General features: G+C 38.3%; 3 protein-coding genes across 4 annotated transcripts; 2 read left to right on the top strand and 1 right to left on the bottom strand.

The window, feature by feature from the left end:
• Positions 1 to 379: 379 nt before the first annotated feature.
• LOC136036035 (NADH dehydrogenase [ubiquinone] 1 beta subcomplex subunit 6-like) lies at positions 380 to 25,177 on the bottom strand. 2 transcript variants are annotated; one of them, XM_065717964.1, is made up of 4 exons: positions 25,048 to 25,177; positions 10,175 to 10,451; positions 6,829 to 6,930; positions 380 to 606 (listed from the first exon to the last, which is right to left on the bottom strand). In XM_065717964.1, exons 2-4 carry the CDS (start codon positions 10,442 to 10,444, stop codon positions 451 to 453), a joined length of 528 nt encoding a protein of 175 aa, XP_065574036.1. In that variant the 5' UTR covers positions 10,445 to 10,451; positions 25,048 to 25,177; the 3' UTR covers positions 380 to 450. The 2 variants fall into 2 exon arrangements, with proteins under 2 accessions (XP_065574036.1, XP_065574037.1); XM_065717965.1 differs by having other exon boundaries at positions 25,114 to 25,172.
• LOC136036665 (uncharacterized) lies at positions 19,313 to 20,104 on the top strand. The gene has a single exon (XM_065718968.1). It carries the CDS (start codon positions 19,313 to 19,315, stop codon positions 20,102 to 20,104), a length of 792 nt encoding a protein of 263 aa, XP_065575040.1.
• LOC136036664 (uncharacterized) lies at positions 21,636 to 23,247 on the top strand. Its single transcript, XM_065718967.1, has 2 exons — positions 21,636 to 21,729; positions 22,835 to 23,247. Exons 1-2 carry the CDS (start codon positions 21,636 to 21,638, stop codon positions 23,245 to 23,247), a joined length of 507 nt encoding a protein of 168 aa, XP_065575039.1.
• Positions 25,178 to 25,199: the final 22 nt, after the last annotated feature.

The raw sequence follows: 25,199 nt of genomic DNA, 5'->3' as shown, positions 1-25,199 counted from the left end.
AGACCCTTTCTATTATTCGACGTCTTGTGAAACTGAATCTGAGCAATATTCCTCCCTTTAAGGATCCATTTTTTAAGCTCCGGGATTCGGCTTAGGGGTGGCAAATCTATTTTAGACAACCATGCAACCTTATTTTGCTGGGAAGTCTCTCTTAATGACACAGGAAAATTGAAATCCCTTTTTGAAATGCATGAGGAAGCAGACAATGTTGAAGCCTTTGACAATCGCTTACTTAAGTAGAAAATTCGTTTGGACATCAACAGGAGAAAAACAGAGTTTAGAAGAAAGCCCTTTAAAATAAAGAAATGGTCTATTTCATGCTCAAATTATGCCGGTATACAACCATATCTGATGGCACACCTACTCGCAACTTAAAGAGTTTATTAACTACGGATTTATTTTTATTTCCTGTAACAAATATACATAATTACATTTACGTAAGACTACTACTTAGTAATTTACAGGCTTGTAAAAGGAAGAGTTTTTGAAACCCTTATCATAATAGTCGTTGGGCTGCTTCTTAGTAAAGTTAGGATAGCCAGGTTCTCCAGGGAGTATACGGGGTCTGGTATCGTAAACATGCCATCCTTGAAGAGAGGTCCAATTCTGAAATCATTTTAAAATACATTAATTAATTGACAAAATAGCGACACAACAAGCTTTGAAAGAAAAATTGTATTTCTGTCTAAAATAAGCGGCAAATAAAGGAGGAAAAAACACAGTTATTGCAGAAAAAGTTTGATTTGTGGAGAGCAGGAATGGTTCCCTTATCTACCAATAGCAAAATGAAATAAGGCAAACAGGGAAATACATTCGTGTGACCAAGCAGAGAGGTCAAGGTTTAATGAGATAAGAACCTTTAGACAATGAAGCTGATAGTTAATGGTTAGTTTAGAATTCAAAGTTCAAATATAAGTAAATTCTTGTCGTCTCCATATCAGGATAGAAGGTCAGAACATTTGCAAATTTTACTAGTTAAACGGATAATATCACTAGAATCTTGCAGTTCTGGCAAAATACACCAAGATTGGTGGAGATATAGATTAAAGCACTGAGAATCCAATGGTGATGAGAACCATGTCGAGCAGACGCTCGAAAGCCCCTTTAGGAACACCCGAACCGCTAAAAAAGGAAGTTTACCAGTCTCTCTACAGACACATTAAAACTTCGGACAGTACGTTTTAATTTATGGTGATTCCAGAGGTGGCTAAATAAAAAGCAAAGGATTGCTCTGAAGCGCGCAATAGAGCGCTAAAAACTGAGTGAAGCACAAAATGGAAGCGCCTATTCCATGGAACACAAAAACTGGCAAAAATAGTTTAGAGTGCTAGAGAGTTGACTATCAAACAGTTCTTGGTAACGAACTGTAGTAAGGAGCGACCCGGCCCAATAGTAACCAAAACTCTAAAAAAAGGGATTTTGATACTAATAGATACATCAAAAGAATTGGATTTTTAAGCTGATTTTAAATATATAAGTTTCATCAAATTTAGTTTTACCCATCAAAAGTTACGGGCCTGAAAATGTTTGCATTATTTTGGAAAATAGGGGGGAAACACCTTTAAACGTCATCGTATCTTGTCGAAAATCCCACCATGACATTCAACTTATCAGAGAACTCCACTGTAGAAGTTTCGAGCGCTTGTCTACAAAAAATGTCGAAATTTGTATTTTTCGCCAGAAGAAAGATCACGGATGCGTGTTTATTTGTTTTTCCCCCAGGGGTGATCGTATTGACCTATTGGTCCTAGAATGTCGCAAAAGGGCTCATCCTAACAGTTCTAGTGCCCTTTTTAAGTGGCCAAAAAATTTGAGGGCACCTAGGCCCTTTCCCACGCTCATTTTTCCCCAAAGTCACCGAATCACCATTTTGAGATAGCCATTTTGTTCAGCATAGTCGAAAAACCTAATAACTATGTCTTTGGAGATAACCTACTCCGTTGAAAGTCCCCGGGGAGGGGCTAAAGTCAAAAATTTTGACCGTTGTTTGCATGTAGAAATGGTTATTGGGAACTGTACAGACGTTTTCAGGGGGATTTTTTTCTGGTTGGGAGAGGGGGTCGAGGAGAGGGGGTCACGTGGGATGATCTTTCCATCGAGAATTTGTCATGGGGGAAGAGAAATTCCATGAAGGGGGCGTAGGATTTTCTAGCATACTTAAAAAGAAACAATGAAAAATTAAATATGAAAAAGTTTTTTCAACTAGATGTAAGGAGCAGCATTAAAACTTAGAACGAATATTACGCATATGAGGAGGTCCATCTCATCCTAAATATCTCTTTCTGTACGCAAAAGTATTTTTTGTAATTTCAACTATTCATTCTACGACCTTTGTGATTCAGGGGTCATTCTTAAAGAATTGGGGTAAAATTTAAGCTTTAGTGTAAAGAGCGAAGTATTGACGAGGGGGCGAACTCTCTCATATACATAATACAAATATAAGAACACAGAAGCTCGTTACGTAAGCTAATTCTTAAGTTACGTGTATTTATTACTAATAAAAATGTTCGTAAAAAAATTAAAAGTTCTAGTTGCCTTTTTAAGTAACCGAAAAATCGGAGGGCAAATAGGCCTCCTATTCCAGCCCTTTTTTTTTATCAAAATCGTCTAGTCAAAACTATGAGAAAGCCCTTTAGCCACAAAATAATTAACATGCAAATTTTGTGTTAATCATTTATGTGCGGAGAGCCAAAATAAAAACATGTATTAATTCAAAAACGTTCAGAAATTAAATAAAAAGAACGAGTTTTTTAACTGAAAGTAAGCAGCGACATCAAAACTTAAAATGAACAGAAATTGCTCCGTATATGAAAGGGCTCTTCCCTCGTAAACGCCCCGCTCTTTATGCTAAACTTTTTTTGTTGTTTTAAAAAGTAGAGCTGTGAGACAGGGTCAAACTTTAACGTAGAGAGAGGGGCGTTTAGGAGGGAATAGCCCCTTTCATATACGGAGTAATTTCTGTTCGTTTTAAGTTTTAATGTCGCTGCTTACTTTCAGTTGAAAAAACTGTTTTTTTTTTATTTAATTATAAGAACCAGCTAGAGTTTGTCTGTCCAATCGCGTATTTGCACGCTCAAACGCTCATGAAATATGGGGAAACAAATTGTGATCGGTACGAAGTCGAGCGATTGCTCTATAGCGCCCCATAAAGCACTCGAAGTGCTAAAAAAGTGCATGTTTACCAGCCTTACTACAGAAGCCTCACGGCTTCTGAAAACACATTTTAAGATGTGACGATTTCAATGGTGGCATTACAAAAATCAAAGGATCGCTCTGAAGCGCACAATAGAGCTCTAATGAAAGCGCGTAAAGCACAAAATGGAAGCGCAAACTTCATGGAATGCAAAAACTGGCGAAAACATAGTTTAAAGTACTAGAAGTCCGGCAATTACAAATAGCAGCTCGAGCATGCGTGTCAAAGCACGTTAACTAGGATGGGTAGGAAGTCGAGCGATTACTCTATCGCACCCTACAAAGCACCCGAAACCATAAAAAAGTGCAAGTTAAGTATGACAGTATAGTGACGACTTCACTCAGATTTAGCACGTAACAATGCCAAAAATCTCCCTATATATTAATTACCTCAGCGTAGTAGTCAGAACTGAATGTTATTGGTCACATCATTTCCTGGACTCAGCGGCCCATAGGGTGAAAAGTACATTCTGGTGAAAGGTTTCCGGACGAAAGGTTTTTGCCAAATGGAAATAGCAAAGAGGTATGTAAGGCTTTTATAAATGAGACTTCGGATGCTTGTTTGCCTGTCATTCAAGTCAAATTAACAGTCCTTTGTCATTTTTGGTCAACCTAACCTGATACCATAGGCGGGCATGCCTTGTTTGCCTGTCATTCCAGGCGACCTAACGGTACTGTGTCAATTTTAAATTCTTTGTCAGCCTACCCGAGACTCTAGGCGGGTGTGCCTTTCCAAAAGCTAACACACAAGTGTTTGTCCCGTAAGAGAGGCACACTGACTTCCATATGAGCATGAACTTGCTCTTCTGCGATGAGGAGACTCATGTTTGTTGCTCCGGAAACAGTAAGGATAACTGAAGAATTCCGTACTGCAGAAACATCGTCCTGCAGAGCATCACGAAATGGGTTTGGCAGTTCAGAAGAAGTTCCAGGTTTGGTAACTCATCTCCGTAGTTTGGTTACGCATCTCCGAAAAAGTGCCATTTAGGTCTCTATTTTTGTTCGAAATCCTTCATTCTTTTCGTGTCATTGAGCGTCGTGGGCTCTGCTCGACGCTCTAAATCGCGCTTCGTATTGCATTTTCGATGTCAATTCAAATTATCGCTTGTTTTAAGAGACTAAAGTTTTGTGAATTTTTCAATTTTCGCGCTTTAAGCGGGCATTAAGACATGCCAGGGCAAGATTCTGGCTCACAGATTCCATTTCTTTTCAACACCACTCGACTCTCGGTATTTCAAACGTGTTTATACAAAATTTGATCTTCCTGTAATAAGCAGATAAGTTTTGCACCATTAGCGCACTTTTCAGCGATTGCAAAGGTGCTATAAAGCGATCGCTCGACTTTCTACCTGTGATTGTTGGGATCCCCATACTTTGTACTAAATTACCACTTTTCCGGAGTTTCTTAAAACTTTCCATCAGTTTTATGCTTTTTGAGCGCACAATTCGCGCTTTGACGCACAGACTCGAGCTGCTGCTTCTAATTTTCGGACTTCTAGCACTCTAAACTATGTTTTTGCCTGTTTTGGTGTTACATGGGATAGGCGCTCCTTTTTGCGCTTTATGTGCTTTTTTTACCGCTCTATTGCCCGCTTCAGAACAATCCTTTACTTTTTATATAGCCACCACTGGAACCGCCATATCTTAAAAATGTATATTCAGAGGTTTTGATACTTCTGTAGAAATGCTGGTAAACTTGCGCATTTTTTAGTGCTTTGGGCGCTCGTAAAGGTGCTTTAGAGCGTCAAATCGACGTGCTTCCAGTCACCAGATTTGGTACTTCAATCTATACTTCCATCAATTTTGGTGCTTTTTGCCAAAAATGCACGATTTTTATGCTTAACAGCCTATACAGAAAAACAGGTTTCAACGTGGTTTTAGGAAGGAAAGAGGATGCGTTGACAAAATCTTCACTTTTAGATAAATAATGAAGAAGTGCCTGAGTCATCAAATCCCTTTGGTTGTCAGCTTTATAGATTTATAATCACGCATCTGACTCAGCTGATAGAAAAGCTTAAGCGAAGGTCATATCCTTGTATGGTATACCACATAAATACACTTAAATGATTAGTGCTAGGTACGGGAATGCCACTGCTGCAGTTAAGGTAAGAAATGACATTAGTATCTGGTTCCGTATTAAATCAGGAGTTGAGCAGGGCTGCGTCCTATCCCATTTATATGGATCATTTTGATGGACTTCGTCCCACGGAGCAAGGCAAGGCAATGAAAAACACAGAATCAATTGAGGAAGTAAAACCCTTCTGGACATAGGTTTTGCAGATGATTTAAGTATCTTAGATGAAAATGTTAGCAAAATGAATGACTTTTTAGAGGTTTTGCAAGTTCAGGGTGCAAGAATAGGTTTAAAAATTAATGTTAAGAATATTAAGCCCCACAGACTAGGAATAAGTGAAGAGGTGCAAAAATAGGTTTAAAAATTAATGTCAAGAACACTAAGCCACAAAGACTAGGAATAATTGAAGAGGTGCAAGAATAGGTCTAAAAATTAATGTTAAGAATACTAAGCCGCAAAGACTAGGAATAAGTGAAAAGGTGCAAGAATAGGTTTAAAATTTAATGTTAAAAATACTAAGCCGCCAACACCAGGAATAAGTGAAGAGGTGCAAGAATAGGTTTAAAAATTAATGTTAAGAATACTAAGCCGCCAACATTAAGAATAAGTGAAATGGTGCAAGAATAGGTTTAAAAATTGACGTTAAGAATACTAAGCCGCAAAGTCTAGGAATAAGTGAAGAGGTGCATGAATAAGTTTGAATATTAATGTTAAGAAGGCTAAGTAGCTAAGACTAGGAATAAGTAAAGGTGAATACGGGCTTTTAGGTAAGGAGAAGATCGATCAAGTGGACAGATTTACCTACCAAGGTAGTATTATTAGTAAAGACGGTGGGTGCAGCAAAGATGTTAAAAGTAGAATAGCCAAGGCCCAGGGTGTTTTTCTCAGGTGAAATAAATTTGGAAGAATAGACAAGTCTGCGCATCAAGATAAGATTATTGGAAGCTGCAGTGATAACAGTGGTCAGGCATGGTTCTTAAGCATGAGCGATCCGAAAAACGGATTAAGATTTGCTTTATGTTTTCCAGAGATATTGCCTGCGCATTGTTTTGGAAGCCCGATTGACTGACAGTATCTCAAACAGTAACGAAAAATTTGGGTTTATCCTGCTTTCTAAGGCTATAAAGAGAGAAAGGTTGAGATGGCTAGGACACGTTCTGCGGATGAAGGATGAAAGATTGCCCAAGATCGTCCTTGTCAGGCAACCGTCTAGGGAATAACGAAAAGCAAGTTGCCCCAAATGGTGTGCTAGGACGCCATAAGGAAATTTTTAAGGGAAATGGGAACTTTATGGGAGGGTTTAAAAAGAGGGAGGCTTTGAACATATTGAAATGGAGGATGAGCGTGCGTATCAGTGTTGGCCTCAAGCGGCTTGGTGTTGCACTGAGTTGTTAGTGGTAGTAGTAGTAGCAGCAGCAAATCATCTTTTTGATAACAAATGATCGTTTTCTAGGCTTTTTTTTCATTTTAAAACTAAGAGATGACCAAGAATTCCAGAACAGGACAATTAAATTTCAAGTAGAATTTCAAGATGAAAAAAAAGAAGCAAATAATGTACTAACCTGTTTTTCATATTTGAGATAGTAATAGGCAAATTCCAAAAATGCCATACCGAGCACGATTTTTGTGAACATATTACGACCAATGAAAGCTCTTCTATAGCCCTAAAACAAATCTCAGTTGAAAATTAAGGACTAAGTTGAAAACAAATCTAATAATGCCTTTCATTACCTTCAAATACTCAACTGTTAATGGCACTGATTTTTATATCATGAAAATTAGGTTATATTTATATAATTAGTTATATATATGAAAAAAAAATGAATTTCAGCATTCATATATTTTTGTTTCTAATTTAATAATTCATTTTATATTAATTATATTTATTACAAACTTGGTAACTATGCTTTTAAATAGAGTAAAGTATGGACTTTCTTGAAAGTACATACTTTCATACTCTTGAAAGTAGTTTACTTTCTTGAAATAATCATTCGTTGTGTACCCCTGATCAAATAAAAAATTCAAGCAAAGGGAATGAGAGAGATAGCGGTGGAAAAGAAGAGGCATTCTGGAAAGGGAAAAATACAAAAAAAAAACGAACAAACAATATGATAGCAGCCAGATCACATTACGAAAAAAAACACAACCAGAGGCGTAATTGGCTATGGGGCAGGGGGGGGGGAGGGCAACTGCACATCTCAGACCTCGGTTTGCCCCCCCCCCGACCTTATATAACCCTGCATAAAATAAGCATCAACTGAAACCGATCAGTTTTCTTTAGTATATATTTAACTTTATAGCACTATTAAGCATTTTTGTAGTACTTTTATAGTACTATATAGTACTCTCATGGTACCAAATGGCTAATTCTCAGTTTTTACTGTCATTTTCACTTGATTTTGGAAAATTGGCTCTAACTCCCCCCCTCACCCACCCCAGGATTTTGACGAAATTACGCCACTGAACACAACTTGAAGAAAAGTAGGAAACGGATCTTTAGATTAACAATGGCTGAGATTGAATTTCAGAATGAAATTTAAGGCAAAGTTGTCAAATTTAAAAAGCTTGAGATACAGCTTAGATTTACTAGTGGGAGCATCCAACAATTAATCAAATTATAAGCCTTATAAGTAGATCAATGTAGCGTTTAAGCACAGGCTTGAAATTTCCCACCGTTCAATCCCAACATTCAATCCCAATACTTTTTCAATTCAATTAATTAATTTTAATTATTAAGTTAAACTAATTAATTCTCTTAGGTTGAAGACTAAGACTAAAAATATCCAAACCCTGTACGACGGTCTCACTATTCAGTTCAATTAAGATTTGAGAAATATTAGTAGATTTTGGACGATTATGATTCCAGGAATAACCAAATGCATGGTCCTAAGTACGAATAGATCATACAAAGTGTAGGAATAAGTAACAATGTTATAAGGATTCTACAAGAGTAAAATAATGGATATTTCTATTTCGCTTGTTTTCATTGGGTGATATACAGACAAATATACTGGATGTTCATTATAATCTGCCTATGTTCCTTGGTTATGTCAACCTGAACCTCCTCCTTAAATAAACAAATGCTACGTGTCTGTTGTTATGTTTCTGTTATGTTCTGTAAAAATTCGACGTCTATTTCAAAAGGATTAAAGAAAAGGGATTTATGTTGATAATGTTATTAAGAATTATTTCCGTTCCGTCCTTATGCTGGAATTAAATTGAACAGCGGGGAATTGATTTTGTTTAAAAGCATATTGTTTTCACTACAAAATTGCTTCCAAACCAGCGCTTAAAGACTACACTGATCTGTTTATAAGGCTCGTAATCTAATTAATTGTTGGGTGTTCTTTCTAGTCAAGGTTCTCGCGAAATATCCAAGATTTTCCAAACTCCCATTGTAATTTACGCCTGTTTTACCTATTTTTAGGGGATATTAAAACTCCGCTTTTACCTAAAATAAAGTATGCATACAGCTCTCTAGGGCTATAATGAAAGAAAGGTTGAGATGGCTAGGCCACGTTCTACGGATGAAGGATGACAGATTACCGAAGATTGTCCTTTTTGGCCAACCGTCTGGGGCTACACGGAAAGCAGGTCGTCCTTGTCTGGGTTGGGAGGATGTCATAAATAAAGATTTAAAGAAAATGGGAACTTCCTGGGAGGGTGTAAAGAGGGAGGCTTTAAATAGATTAGGTTGGAGGAGGAGCGTGCGTAGCTGTGTTGGCCTCCGGCGGCTTGGTGCTGCAGTGAGTTATTAGTAGTAGTAGTAGTAGTTTTATACAACGTTTTTGTAAAAATGACTTGCATGTTTAAAGAATAAATTAGTCTTAAAACCAAAAGGAAATTATCCATTTTGCATTGCTGTTTAAGCAACACAGATAACCCTAAATATTTTTTTCGTGTAACAAAGCTCATGAATGTAGAAGCTTTCATACTTTTGCAAAATTATACGTTTTTGCACTTTTTTTTTTTTTACTTTTTTACACATGTTTTTGCACGTTTTTCCATTATTATATATATTTGCATTTGTTGACTATTCAGTTGAAAGATTTCACTATTGTCATTGTAGCCTACAGTTTTATTTTATTTGAAAATACAACTTGATAGTGGAATCCGTTTAAAAATAATTAATTTTCCTCATTGTTGATGCAAATTCTAAGAAATTATCCAGCTAAATGCTACTATTCCAGCTGTAATAAAGGTGAATTAATGAAATTCTCTTAAAATTCGTCCAATTAAACGCTCAAGCACTAGTTAATATCTCCCATATAGACCCAAAAAAACCTTTTAGTTGTTGCGTTTAATTCTTATTGAACCCTTTCTTGTTTTTTATTACCCTTCCCCTTGTTATTTTCCACTCCTAACTATGCCCATATATCACTCCATTATGACAAATCACCACAAAAAGGGAGAGGGGTCTACCCTGATATTGCTCAGATCAGTCAATTGTGCTAAATCCCCCAAAAATGTTGCTCTCAAACACCCTTTTTTCATACCTAAACAAAACTATCAATGCGTATAGATTACCTTTACATGGTTCCCAGACAAGAATAAAACAGCCTACCTTTCAACCTTTCATCAATTTCAATTTGTCAATTATGTCTTAACAGTCATGCCAATGGTTAACAATACTTACAATTTTCGGTTCTAATCTTCGGATCCGAAGATTGCAGGTTCGAGTCCTGCCGTGGTCGAGCCAATTTTTCTATCGAATTCTTTTACCCCTCATTTCTTTAATTCTTGTGAAGTAAAATTTTGAGCCCACCTCTACAAGGAATAAGAATTAAGAGAATAATAAGAATTAAGAATAAGAACTTAGAGAATGAAACAGCCTATTTTTCAACCTTTCATCAATTTCAATTTGTCAATTATGTCTCAATAGTCATGCCAATGGTTAACAATACTTACAATTTTTGGTTCTAAAACATTGTAAAATAAGTAATCCATTGGAAATCGCAGAAATCTTCGAATTGGATTCATTCTCTGAGCTATCATTTTTCTATCAATAACTGGCTCTCTGTGAGTCAGCTGCTGATCTTTAACCCACTGCTTCCTCCATTGCCGGTCAAGTTCGGTCATGCCACTGCCACCTACTCTGACACGAACATCATAGGTGGGACCCTCAATTGTCATAGGCTTTGTCCCATCAGGTAAAACCGGGGCAATGGCTTTAGGCATGGCTGATCTGGAATGAAGAATATATTATGAGAGGTTAACCCCCATTTATTATTTACTCTAGGACTCCCCTAGATAAGTCTTACAATTAATAAACTGAAAGGGAAAAAAATAAGGGCAATCCTTCTATCTCTTCTATTTCCATAACTTAAAAATTTGCCATGATTTCATCTGTCTTCTTGAAACTTGACAAGGCTAAATGTGTAAAAAGTAAGGCATTTAATAATAGGCCTAATCTTGGAGAAAACTCCCCTTCACCCAAGGAAAATTCCCCCATGTATAAATAACGATTGTATTTTTAATTTAAAAGTATTTGAAAATCCCTAGTGGACAATTCCTGCCCCTGCAGGAAACTCCTCCTCCATGAAAAATCCCCTCCGACAATATCCTCACGCGGAAAATTTCCCTTAGGAAATTTTCTCGCATGTAAAATAACTGTTGTTTTTTAAATGTAAAAGCATTGGAAAAATTAAGCTAGGACTATTGATTTACCCGTTGGACATTGTTGGATAATTAATATCCAGAAAATGTGAATGAAACCAGCTGACAAGTATTTTTAATTCAGGGATCTCTAATTCTAGTCAGGAAGAAGTGTTTGAAAGGTTGGAAGAACTTGGTTTCTTGGCGATCGGATAACAGCATAGTAATTTGCATACACGATACTCAGACAGACAGACATACATTTGATTTTTATAAATAGCAGAAGTGTCAGGTAATTATAAAATCAAAGTAATTATCAAATTCTACAAAGGTTTAGTTGGACTAACTCTAGAATATAGTATGACAGTAGCCTGTGTAGCACAGCCTATATAGACACCAGTTGCATAAACATTTTTCAAAAGCAACACATAGCTATTGTCTATTGTCTATCTAGGGGGGGGGGGGGGTTAATGCCAGAATTAACAGTGGTCACAACAGAAATTTCTGTCTTCACTCCTGGAATAGAGCTAAGATCTTTCCGCGTTGATGGGCCGTGGAAGCGCTGGAGGTTAACGCTTATTCTAAAGATGTGCGCTGAAATCCTTTTATGGGCAAGATACGACTCCGCGCAACTAGTGTCTATATAGTTTGTGCTGTGTAGTCAGCAAAAAAGAAAGGGTTTTAACCAAAAAGTATAAAGAAAACTAACAACACCACCCAGTATTGTAGCAAGCTCAAACGGCAGATTTAAATTAATTTAAAATAGAGATAGTAACACCAAAAACTTTCAAAAGGCAGTCCCCAATGAAATACTACAAGTCTACAAGGGAAAACAAGAGCTAAGAGCTCATAGGGCCCTTGTGAGGAGGTCTGAAGAGCCAAGAGCTCATATGGTATGAGCTCTAGCAAAATTCTAAGAATCAATAGATTACTTTAAAAGGAAAATCACAGGCTTAATGCCGGTCAGGATTTAAATAAGAGCTCTGAGTCACGAGGTCCTTCTAAATATCAAAATTCATTAAGATCCGATCACCCACTCGCAAGTTAAAAATACCTCAATTTTTCTATTTTTTCTTCTCCCTTCAGCCCCCCAGATGTTCGAATCGGGAAAACGACTTTATCAAGTCAATCTGTACAGCTCCCTGACAAGCCTACCGATTTTCATCGTTTAAGCACGCCCAGAAGCACAAAACTCGCCAAAGCACTGAACCCCACCATCTAACTCCCCCAAAGAGAGCGGATCCAGTCCGGTTACATCAGTCACGTATCTACAACATTTATAAGCATTTTCCAAGATTTCTGGTTTCCCCCTACAGCTCCCCCCAATGTCAACAGATCTGGTCGGGATTGGAAGTAAGAGCTCTGAGACACGAGTTCCTCCTAAATATCAAATTTCATTAAGATATGGTCACCCATTCTTAAATTAAAAATACCTCAATCTTTCTAACTTTTCCAAATTAACAACCCCAAGATCCCCCAAAGAGAACGGATCCGTACCAATTATGTCAATCTCGTATCTATAACTTTTGCTTATTCTTCCCATCAAGTTTCATCTCGATATCTCTACTGTTAGGCGTTTTCAAAGATTTCCGGTTTCCAAGATTACTGCTTCCCCCCTCCAGCCCTGTATGTCCCCAAACCCGATTCGAATTGAAAATGGAGCATCTGAGACATAAGATTCTTCTATATATCAAGTTTCATTGAGATCCGATCACCCATTCGTAAGATACCTCAATTTCACGTTTTCCAAGAATTCCGGCTTCCCCCTCCAACTCCCTTCAATGTCGCCGGATCTGGTCGGGATTTAAAATGAGAGTTTTAAAGCACAAGATCCTTCTAGATATCAAATTTCATTAAGATCTGATTACCCGTTCGTAAGTTACAAATACCTCATTTTTTCTAATTTTTCCGAATTACTCACCCCCCCCCCCAACTCCACCAAAGAGAGCGGATCCAGTCCGGTTACTTCAGTCACGTATCTACAACATTTATAAGCATTTTCCAAGATTTCTGGTTTCCCCCTTCAGCTCCCCCCCCATATCAACAGATCTGGTCGGGATTGGAAATAAGAGCTCTGAGACATGAGTTCCTCCTAAATATCAAATTTCATTAAGATATGGTCACCCATTCTTAAATTAAAAATACCTCAATTTTTCTAACTTTTCCAAATTAACAACCCCCAGATCCCCCAAAGAGAACGGATCCGTACCAATTATGTCAATCTCGTATCTATAACTTTTGCTTATTCTTCCCATCAAGTTTCATCTCGATGTCTCCACTCTTAAGCGTTTTCAAAGATTTCCGGTTTCCAAGATTTCTGCTTCCCCCCTCCAACCCTGTATGTCCCCAAATCCGATTCCAATTCAAAATGGGGCATCTGAGACATAAGATTCTTCTATATATCAAGTTTCATTGAGATCCGATCAACCATTCGTAAGATACCTCAATTTCACGTTTTCCAAGAATTCCGGCTTCCCCCTCCAACTCCCTTTAATGTCACCGGATCTGGTCGGGACTTAAAATAAGAGTTTTAAAGCATAAGATCCTTCTAGATATCAAATTTCATTAAGATCTGATTACCCGTTCGTAAGTTACAAATACCTCATTTTTCTAATTTTTCTGAATTACTCACCCCCCCCCCCCCAACTCCACCAAAGAGAGCAGATCCGGTCCGGTTATGTCAGTCACCTATCTTGGACTTGTGCTTATTCTTTCCACCAAGTTTCATCCTGATCTCTCCGCTTTAAGCGTTTTCCGAGATTTTCGGTCCCCCCCCCCCCTAATGACACTGGACCCGGTCGGAATAAAAAATAAGAGATCTGTTTCGAGGTCCTTCTAAATATGAAATTTCATTAAGATACAATCACTCTTTCGCAAGTTAAAAATACCTCATTTTTCAAATTTTTCAGAATTAACCCTCCCCCTCCACTCCCCCAAAGAGAGCGGATCCGTCCCGGTTATGTCAATCATGTATCTAGGACTTGTGCTTAGTTTTCCCACCAGGTTTCATCCCAATCCCTTCACTTTAAGCGTTTTCCAAGATTTTAGGTTCCCCCTCAATTCCTCCCAATGTCACCGGATCCAGTCGGAATTTAAAAATAAGAGCTCTGAGACACAACATCCTTCCAAACTTCAAATTTCACTAAGATCCAATCGCTCCTTGGTAAGTTAAAAATACCTCACTTTTTCTAATTTGTTCAGAACTACCCCCCCCCCCTCCCAACTCCCCCAAAGAGAGCAGATCCGTTCCGGTTATTTCAATCACGTATCTAGGACTTGTGCTTATTTTTACCACCAAGTTACATCCCAATCCTTCCACTCTAAGCGTTTTCCAAGATTTTAGATTCCCCCATCAATTCCCCCCATGTCACTGGATCCAGTCGGGATTTAAAATAACTTTACGATCACTTTAAGCGTTTTCCAAGATTTTTGATTCCCCCTCAATTCCCCCCAATGTCACCGGATCCAGCCGGGATTCAAAATAAGAGCTCTGAGATACGATATCCTTCCAAACTTCAAATTTCATTAAGATCCCATCACTTGCGTAAGTTAAAAACACTTTCATTTTTTCTATTTTTTTCCGAATAACTGGCCCCCCACTCCCCCCCCCAGATTGTCAAATCGGGAAAAGAACTATTTCTAATTTAATCTGGTCGGGTCCCTGTTACGCCTGCCAAGTTTCATTGTCCTAGCTTGCCTGGAAGTGCCTGAAGTAGCAAAACCAGGACAGACAGAGAGGCTGACAGAATTTGCAATCGCTATATGTCACTTGGTTAATACCAAGTGCCATAAAAAATTGTTTTCTGTTTTGTAAATACTTTAATCTTGAAGTAAATTAGTATTGAAATTTTAAAAATACAAGCTTAAAAGGCAAAACTTTGAAATTTGAAATAGCACCCTGCTTGAAATCGTTTTGTAGGAGTTCCCCCCCCCCTCCAAAAAAGCCTTAGTCCAAATCCACTTTGTTGCACTTTGTATTTCATTTATTTTGTATTTTCTTTGTATTTTTGTTTGGTATTATTCTTTGAATTTTTATTGAATTAATGGATAAATATAATACCCTGTGAAGGGAATAAATGCCTCCTTATAGGAATCCTGTTCCCATTTGGAGCTATAGCCAAAACAGTACACGCCCCCAAGTATGGCTCTGTGAGCCAGTATTCATTTAGGTAGACAGACCTATGAACAAGAAAAGCTTAAGCTGACGAGAATTTAATAAAACAGTACTTATTGAAAAAAAAAAACTTAGTTAGAACATTAACTTAAAGATTCTTTGCTGTTAAAGGGATAAAGCTTCTGCATTACTTTGAGGTTTTTTTCATATTGATTTCTACACTCTAGAGATAGATTTTTAGCTAAGGAGAATTTGAGAGACCTTCTCCAATTCCTATTATAGGTCTTTTTCTCTGGATGTTTTTATCAGCGCCATCTCTTTTCTCATATTGACCAACTCGCCATCTACATCGCCTTTTTCATATAGCAATATTTTTGTGGCTTTTCATATAGCGCCGGTCTATAGTTGCCAAGTATCTGTCTTCCAAAAGTCCGCAGATTAATTACACTGATTCGTTTACCTTTTACATTTGGAGAAACCTTTCATTAAGTGCTGATTTTTTCTCAGAACAAGCAGAAGAGGGGAAGGAACCCCCCGGAAGTGCCGTATTGTACCCGCCGGTATTCAGTTACCCGTAAATTGCGGGGAATAGGTAAGGGGTTCCTTACGCTTCCCTTGTTCTTGGGTTATTTCAGTAATTTGGGTATTCATTCAGTGCTTGGTGCGTGGATTTGAAATAGACCTTCTTCAGATTATTATTAACCTGTCCTATAGGTAGCGACTTGTGCTTGCTGGCGAAATGATTGTGGAATAGTGAAACAACAGTATACACGAGCTTTCTGAGAAATGGCTGGTGATCCATGTCTCAGATGTAAGAAAAACGTTACAAGAGCTCAAGGCGGAATTCAATGCTGTACCTGCACGAAGTGGTTACACTTCTCCTGTGCATCCGTCACCTACAGCAAAGAAGCTACTGAAAAATTATTGGGGAAGTGGCAATGTCATCGATGCAAAGAAGTAACTAACACACCAAAAGTCGCGACAGTCGGAACTCCGAACAGCCAAAGGCAGCACAATCAAGGCTCCATTACTGTATCTACTACTTCAACGCAGTCTTTAGACAACAATGAACCCTCGATCATCGGTGAAAGTCCTTTGGTTCACGAAACCCCTACCATACAATCTCGTAGCGAACCTTGCAGTTATTGCCACACCCAGACAGAAGCCAGCACATCATTTCGCTGTTTTTTCTGTAGTGAGTGGGAGCATGCTTCTTGCCGTGGAATAAACTCTGAGACTGTCCTTTCGATGAAAATTCATGACCCAAAATCAATCTTGTTTCGATACGAGTGTTCATCCTGCTCCAGGCGGAATGTAGCCCATCTGCAGCAACAAGTTAGGACAATGGCAGATCGCACGAAAACCGTCAATCCAAATGAACAGGGACGATCAACCCTAAATTCCGGCGATCCAGCACTGTATTCCCATGTGGCTCAAAATGGAGCAGCCAGTCTTGGTGCAAGTATACCAACTGCAGCCTACGTGACCAACCCAATCGAAACGCTTCTATTAGCTGAAAAGGAGAAGCAATTGCGGGAAGAAAAACGACGTAACTTAGTCATAGCGGGAATTCCTGAGTCTGATAATCTTAATGGAATAGAGTCACAAGTAATCATTGAACTTTGCCGAAAGAACAGCTTAGGAGCCACCTTAGAAATCGATGACTTTATTGAGACTAGGCGACTAGGAAGAACAAGAGAAAATGACAAACCAAGAAAGCTCCTTGTAAAGCTCCGAGATGACGCTTCAACTTTGGCAAAACGAAATACCATTCTGAAAAATGCCAGAATTTTGCAAAATTCTACAGATCCCCAGACCCGCTGTGAGATCTACATAGGGCCTGATCTTACGCGACTCCAGCTACAGACTCAAGCAGAAAGAAGGAATCTCAAAAGAATTGAAAATGCCATCCATGAGCGAGTAGCAACAGATCAAACACAACAATAGCAACAAAGAACCATAGACAAAACAATGAATAATATGTCACTTGACTACTACCGCCTGACACTCCCACCATCAACTCTACAAATAATAACTATGAAAAGGCCAGGAATCCGCAACCCACCGTTATCTGAGCTGTCGCCTTCTTGGTGCCAATTCTACAGAAACATACCTCCACCATATAATCTGTCAAATGGGGAGCAAGACCAACAAAGCTCCAGCCCAGCGTTCTGCAACTTGAGGAGCCCATCTGACAATCACCACGACAACCTGCAAAAAGGGAGGAAAACAGGTAAATCCCAAACAAAATTGACTCTGTCAAATAACCTTCTACCCGGAAAGGGACTCCCCTGTCCACAGCAAATCAAAACAAATCCAAAATGCATCATCACCACCTCCACCTCAATAAATACTCAAGGTCTAAGTCTAGAGACTCCTGATTCTTCTTCCTGCAATCTAGAAAGAGGGAAAAAGAAAACAGTTTTTAATACGAAGCCAACCCAAACTTACCGCTTTCCAACAATAGCCCTGTCGAATGTTCGCTCTCTCAACAACAAGACAGAAGATATGGAAGTTTTCTTAAGGAAACGCGACATTGACGTCATGTGTATGACAGAAACATGGATTTCGTCTTCGGCTTTGGCCATTATCGACGGGTACTCCTGTTACATTTCCCTACGCTGCAGCGCATCAGGTGAGCCTATGACGCACGGTGGCGGTGTCGGTTTCTACTGCAAAGAAAACATGCCTCACAGGATCCTGGATGTCTTAGTGCCAAAGACCCATGACATCGAAGTTTCATGGCTTTGGGCACGACCAAAAGGCCTACCCCGTCAAGTGTCGTCACTGATATATGCCACAGTATATTTCCCTCCAAGAGGACCATACCGGCGACAACTAGTGGAATATCTCCAACAAAGTTGCAACCTCATCAGAACTAAATACCCATATGCTGGAATCTTTCTTTGCAGGGACTTCAACGACCTGAAGCCGTACTGGATCGAGAGCTCTACAGCCCTTCGTCAAATAGTTAATGTAAAAACAAGAGGAGAAAACACCCTCGATTTGATCCTCACTACACTTGGTGATTTCTACTTAGATCCCTCGGCGGAAGCACCACTCTCAACCAGCGACCACGCAACTGTTCTATTGCAACCGAAGTCAACAGTGGAACCTAGTAAACCAACCCAGTTCACTTACCGTCCGCTCACAGAGGAAGGCATAATTGGCTACAGAGAATGGCTCAACTCGGTATGCTGGTTCCGCCTTTTCAAAGACGAAAATGCAAACAGCATGACCGAACTTTTCTATGAGAAAACGTCTCGAGAGTACGAACGATTCTTCCCTGAGAAGCGAGTTACAATTAAGCCACAGAGCAAACCATGGGTTAACCCGAACATAAAAGCTGCAAGATATGCTTTACAAGACAAAGCCCCATTGTGATGAATATAAACGGAAGAGAAATATAGTAGCGAGACTACTAAAGCAAGCTAGGCGTCTGTATGGACACCAAATATTCGCTAGGTTGTCAGCCAGTGATCCAAGGAAGTTCCACAGAACTGTACGGAAGTTAATGGGACAGCAGAAGCCAAAATCCATTCTGAAGGACGAGCAAGGAAAGAATTTAACCGCATAAATAATTCATGCCCACTTCTCAAATATTTGCCGCCAACAGCCTCCCCTCAATACTTTACCAAAGAATGGTCCGATTGAAACCATCCCTGTCATCACAGTTTCCCAGGTCCAAGAAAAACTCGAACACCTAGATATTAGGAAAGCCTCTTACCCCGGCGAAATTCCTATAAGGCTGATACACGCATGCTCCTCCTTCCTGGCCACGCCATTGGCCATGATGTATAACCAGTGTCTACTGGAAGGAGTTTTTCCAGATAAGTTTAAAAAGGCATATATCACACCTATTCCGAAGAAAACATCACCGACCTCACCGTCAGACCTTAGGCCGATTTCGAAGACGCCCATCATCTCGAAAGTCTTTGAAGACTTTATTCTACAGTGGCTACTAGCAGAAGTAGAACATAAAATCGACCCTATGCAGTTCAGTTTTCGTCGAGGGCACAGCACAACACATTATCTAGTCAGATTACTTCATGATCTACTAGAGCATCTAGAAATTTCGGAGGCCCTTGCTGATATAATAATTTCTGATTTCGTGAAAGCTTTTCGATCTCCTTGACCACGAGACTGTTATCAATGAAGCCCGTGCCCTGGAGGTTTCGCAGTTTCTGCTGTGCATCATCGCAAGTTTCCTTTCTGGTCGTCAATTGTGCGTACAACTTGAAAACGGGGAAGCATCCAACTTCCAAGACATCACATGTGGAGCAGCCCAAGGAAGCAAGCTAGGTCCCATCTTATTTGTCATTGTAATCAACCGACTGATGAGACAACATAAACAAAGGTACAAGTTCGCAGACGACTGTTCAATAAGTCTACTACGATTCCTTCCACAAACACACGACCAACTCGAGCCCCTGGTTGCAGAGCTTCGGGATCAAGCTGATCAAGTGAAGCTCCAGCTAAGTCTTGAGAAAAGCTGTGTGTTGCGTGTCAACTTCCTAAAGAAGAAGTGCATTGACGAACCTGCACCTCTCCAAACAAAGAAATCAGTTAAAATACTCGGCATCACACTAAGTGACGATCTTAGGTTCAGAGATCACATCAACCAGATCACAGCAAAAGCAGCTGGTCTTCTAAAATCCTTTGCAAATCTCAAAGGGTTTGGAATGACAGAACAACTCCTTCTTTCGTGCTACAAAACTTATGTAATGCCCATAGTCATGTATGGCTGTCCTGTCTGGCACCCATCGCTCACAGAGAAAGACAGAAGTCAGCTTGAAACAATTCAGACAAGAGCCTGCAAAATAATTCTTGGATCAAATTACAAAAACTACGAAGAAAGCTTGAGCGAACTCAGGCTCCCAACCCTGGATGAAAGGAGGCACGAAACACTGATGAAGTTTGGAGTTGACATCCTGAAGTCCCCAATGCACCAAGATATCCTGCCTCAGTTTACTTCAGTGACTCACGCACACAAGACGAGGGTGGCAACTTTTAAAGAGGGAAAAGAACTGTTAGAATGCCCGCCTACACACACAACGACAAGATTTTTAAACTCCTTCATTCCATACTTCGTGAAGCACTACAACGACAATATCCTCAAATCGAAGTGATAGCTCATCATGTGTGTTCTTTATTTTGTGTCTTTTTGCGTTTTTCTATTTTCTTTTTTTGTTTGACGATACCCATGTTATTCATTGTGATAAAGGGAAAGAATAAAGATTATTATTATTATTATTATTATTAGTTTGATAAAATACAACTTTTCAAGCACACCTAAAAACATAGCTTCTAAAAAACATTTACATAAGTTTAATTCTGTTCAGGCTTAATTTAGGATTCATATCAGTATATGTATATCTAATATTAAAAAGAATTAAGAAATCAAACTTTAATTAGAATCTAAACATATAACTGAAAAAGATGTTTTTAAAACCCTAAGACCACCCACACTAAGGCACAGGACGAAAAAGAGTGGGGGGGGGGGGGGGGAGAGAGAGATTTGTATTATGCTTTTTTTACTGTCCCCATGTTGAAACCTTTTTGAATGTTAACTAACAGAAGATAAATAAAAGACAATATTGTTGGCATTGGTGTACCACATAAGAAACAGTCTAACCATTAACTTCTTTAAGCCTCCATGAAATAGTGCTGAAGCAAGAAAGGAATTGTGGACAATTTTGGGGCGCCAACAAGCCCAGAGGTAACCCCAAATAAAACATTGTTGTAAACAAATACACGCCAAACTTTCTTCACTTTTACAAATTTTCAGCCTCATATGCTAACTGGTGCGTTAGGTAACTCAGCAGGTAGAGCCTTGCCATCAGGTTGGATCAAGCAAGATCTTCTTCTGAAATATATTCATTACTTCCTAGTATATATTCATATACAACTCAAGAGAGCCATAAGCTTCTAATCTTATATAGCCAAAAGCACCATATCTCGTTAAGAGTTGTGCAGTTTACAAAAGATTAAGGCCTAACACTACTTACATTCAAGGCATAACATTCCCCCTCACTGCAGTCACAAGCTCTAGCTGTTAGATGTTAGTGTGTACATACCTACTTTAGCGCAAATAACTTGATGTTGTCCCATCCCAGGAAGACATTCACAATATATGAACTTTCTTCTCTTGTTGGACTAAGTTTTTCCTCAATTGTTCACCCCAAATAATATCAAAAACAGGCTTTGAGAAAACTGCAATATGGCCTTACAATCCTGCAATTGTCACATAAGAAGATTTTCCTACTTCTTTTGTTGCTGACAGGCCTATTCCCATATTTTGATGGACCTGCCCCAATTAGTCCAGCAAATAGCTTCCAATGTCAGCCTAAAGACCTTGAGGTTGAGGTGAACAATGAAGAGGCTTGGAACACATCAGCAACTGTTTCAAATCAAGAACCAGTTACATATTGAATAAGCTAGACCATTACCCAAAGTAAGGCCATGCATTACTCAACACAGTCAAGGGTGTAAGAAAAGAGCTTCAAAGTTCAGCCTGACACCCTTTCAAACTTAAGCTTGAGAAAGCAGAGAAGAAACACAAAGAAAGCGAATATAAGCTAAGTTGATGAGATAATTATTGAAGGAAAAAACACCTATACAGAGAGGAAACTCTACATAGAGCCAGACAGTGAAAACAAAATGGTCCAGGATAATGAGAGTGATAATTCCTTGAAAGCTGGTTCTTCTGATAAGGAGGACGTGAATGAAGAAGTCTTTAGCTACATCATCATTGGTAACTATGTAAAGGTAGGCCTAGTATATGAGGGAGAATTTTACCCTGACTAGTGAAAAAAAAAAAAAAAAAAAACAATAGAGATTAATGCCAAAATAAATATCATTTGTATAATAGTCAACCAGTTGCTGACCCTGAGCTGAAAGTTGAAATTTTCAACCATCAATTTGTATCTCCTTTTCCCTCCAATTCCAGTATTGTTTTTCCCTTGCCCCCTATATATAATGTATTACACACAATGGAACCTATTCGAATTAATGATTCAATAGTTCTAAAGGAACTTATCTCTCTCAAACTGAATAAATCAGCTTGGCCCTTGTGCTAACCTCTTTTCTTACAGTTCAAGTTATCACTAAATCTTTCCACACTATCTCTGGTTTGGAAAACAGTCCATATCATTCCAATGTTTAAGAAAGGTGGAAAGGACCTTGCTAAAAAAAACTAACCTATCAGCATGACATCAACAGTTCTTAAGGTTCTTGAAAGAACAATCAATTCTGCAGTTATTAGACATCTCAAGGCAAATAATCTCTTGGACAACTCACAGCAAAGCTTTTGTTCTGGAATATCTGCAGATACCAAACTCCTTGAATCATATGACCATATCACTAAGTTACTTGATGCAAGGGTGTCTACTGATAGGATTTTTCTTGACTTTTCTAAAGCTTTTGACAAATTTGTCACAAGTCACTTACAATCAAATTATGGGATGTGAAACTGGATAAGAAGTCCCTGGTCTGGATCTTTGATTTTCTTTATACACAATTTCAATGTGTTCAGTTATTTGACAACTCTGGCAGCTGTATTCTTTCTTCATCAAATCATGTTTTGAGTGGATTTCCTCAGGATAGTGATTTGGGTCCTATACTTTTTAATATTTTCATTAGTGAATCTTCTTCCAATATCAGCAGTACACTAACACTCTGTGCTGATGACCTGAAGCTCATTGGACCAGCCCTGTCCTGTGAAGATCATACCCTTTTACAAAATAACCTTGGACTACTTCATCAATGGGCTGAGGCTTGGCTTCTTAAATTTAATGTTGTCAAGTGCAATGTCATTCAGATTGGCAAATTGAACCCCTGTTGATCTTATTGTCTCTCAGGTCACCCACTTTCCTCTGTAAATACTGAGCAAGATCTTGGAATCACTATTGATAATAAATTAAAATTCAGCACTCATACTAAGAAGTCTGCTGTTGGTGTTAATTCAACCATGGGGATGATTAAGTGTACTCTTTCCACTTGTTTGCTTAAAGTCATTGGTCTTCTGTATAAGGGACTTGTATGCCATAAGCTTGAAGGTGGAATGTCTCTTTCATCCCTTTATTTTATAAAACACATAAAAGTATTGAAAGATGTGCAGAGATATGCCACCAAAGTGATATTGGGCACAAAGGAACCTTCCTACCCTGCAAGACTATTAAAGTTGAAACTACTATCTCTTGTATATAGGAAAAATATAGGTGATGCCATTTTAACCAATAAGTTAACAAGGGCTAATACACTCCCTGCATAATTCCCCACTGTAGGTCTTAATTCAAGAACTAGAGGTTATCAGTTGAAACTTGTTAAGCAGCCTATCTTATCTAGAGTCCATGCTCAATTCTTTTTTCAATAATCATAAAAACTTGGAATAAAATTCCAAAAAAAACTGTTACTGCTGAATCTGTGGATATCTTTTAACAAAGACTGGATGCTATGGGTCAGCATAGTGTACCTGGTCACTAAAATATCCTGAATTCAATGCAATTATCAACACTGGAGCTCTACAGAGCTCCTAAGTTGACAATCAGAGAAGTATTTCTCTAAGAACAAATCCTTAGATTGCTACAAGCTACAATTTAAGGTATAGATGGATTTCAAAAATAAAAGTGGCCAGACCAAATAACTGTATCTTTTACCCCAGAGAAGATACATTCAAAAGTGTTACCCCCTGTTCCTACCCCTTGTACTACTTCTAGGGCATATTTACATTTAATATTCACAAATTGGTAGTTAATTTATGGTAAAAGTGGGCTTGATTTTAGTAATTTGATGTCAATTTTTATCATACAAATGATTTTTGCATTTTTTTTTTAATAATAGCCAAAATGAATGGTTTGTATCATAGCCCACTATGTACCATCCCTTGTCTCTGCATGTCCTATCCCCAGGTATGGTGAAACAAATTTGGCTGAATAGTGATCCTTGCAAGTGAATATTACCTATAGAGCAAAGCAAATTTGTCCATGAGCTCTACAGCCAGCAGGGAAGGTCTGTATTCTGATTGGTTGAATTGTTAGTTCATATTTATGACCTACTTTTTGTTTGCTCTTTAAGCCTCCAAGCTGAATAATTATTCATTAAATACAGAATACAGACCTTGCCCTGCTGCCTGCAGGGCTCATGGACAAATTTGCTTTGCTCTATAGGTAATATTCACTCACAAGAATCACTATTCAACCAAATTTGTTTCACCAAGGCCTTCACATAGCCAAAGAATCTTATAAAACAAATTTAATCTCAAACTGAAAAACTGTATAGTCTCCATTGCATTGGAAGGCATTTCTTCAAATCAACAGAGCATAAACATGATATTTAACTAACTGCTCTGATTCACTGGCTAGTTTCAACACAAAAGTGAAAGTGGATGATTAGCATTAATGGATGCATAAATTTTTTAATTAGCTTTTGACTTCCTACTATATAGCCTAGAAATTACCAGTGATGATTGGAAATAGTATTTAAATGTAAGGTAATTAAAGTAAGGTAAGTTAAGGATGATTGGAAATAGTATTTAAAATATAGCCTAATTTCATTCATATTGTACAATCCAAACATTTCCCTCAGCTTCAAAACCCTGCCTGCTTTATACATTTTTAGTTTGTTGAAGGGAGATTTTAGAAAGCTAAAAAATGGATGTGCTTCTGGAAATTAGCATTTCTAAGTGTAGGCTACTAAATTAGAAACTATGCTGGCTACTAAACTGGAAACTATGCTTTGCAGCATAGTTTCCAGTTCAGACAGCTCATGATGAAATTAAACATTTACCACACATTTTTCAGGGAGATAACCTTTATCTTCACTTCTTTCCTGTTTTTCAAAGAAATTCATAAATTTCTTAGAATACATATATTAACAGAGTATATACCCCCACCCGCCTCATGTGCTAAATATAACATTCATTTGCATCACAAATGAACTTTACTCCCACCCCCATTATGTATAAATAGGCTATAGCCTATACCCTGATTTGGATATATTTAGGGATGGGGGACTAGCTATAAGATTGCTGATTAGTTGCAAGACTGACTGGCTATTAAAGAAAATCTCCTACCCTGTTGGAAACTTCAATAGCAAATAAATATCTAATTTAAAGAATGCACAAAATTAATTTTTTGACCTTTCAGAATATTTTGGAAAATAAGATTTTATATATATAGATTACATTGCGATCTTTAAATAGTAAAAGAAATTATATTAGATGGC

Source organism: Artemia franciscana, chromosome 15, assembly GCF_032884065.1.
Source record: "Artemia franciscana chromosome 15, ASM3288406v1, whole genome shotgun sequence".
NCBI lineage: Eukaryota > Metazoa > Arthropoda > Branchiopoda > Anostraca > Artemiidae > Artemia > Artemia franciscana.
Note: the sequence above shows the minus strand (reverse complement) of the source record. Positions and strands in the feature narration are given on the sequence as shown.

Bases quoted from the DNA above. Each gene is read 5' to 3' on its own strand.
- LOC136036035 (XM_065717964.1), bottom strand. From the start codon at position 10,444: ATGCCTAAAGCCATTGCCCCGGTTTTACCTGATGGGACAAAGCCTATG. The intron at 6,931-10,174 runs GTAAGTATTGTT...GATTTGTTTTAG, and splicing joins ATGTTTTAGAACCAAAAATT to GGCTATAGAAGAGCTTTCAT. The intron at 607-6,828 runs GTTAGTACATTA...AAATGATTTCAG, and splicing joins ATCTCAAATATGAAAAACAG to AATTGGACCTCTCTTCAAGG.
- LOC136036664 (XM_065718967.1), top strand. From the start codon at position 21,636: ATGGTCCAGGATAATGAGAGTGATAATTCCTTGAAAGCTGGTTCTTCT. The intron at 21,730-22,834 runs GTAACTATGTAA...ATTGTCTCTCAG, and splicing joins CTTTAGCTACATCATCATTG to GTCACCCACTTTCCTCTGTA.
- LOC136036665 (XM_065718968.1), top strand. From the start codon at position 19,313: ATGAGACAACATAAACAAAGGTACAAGTTCGCAGACGACTGTTCAATA.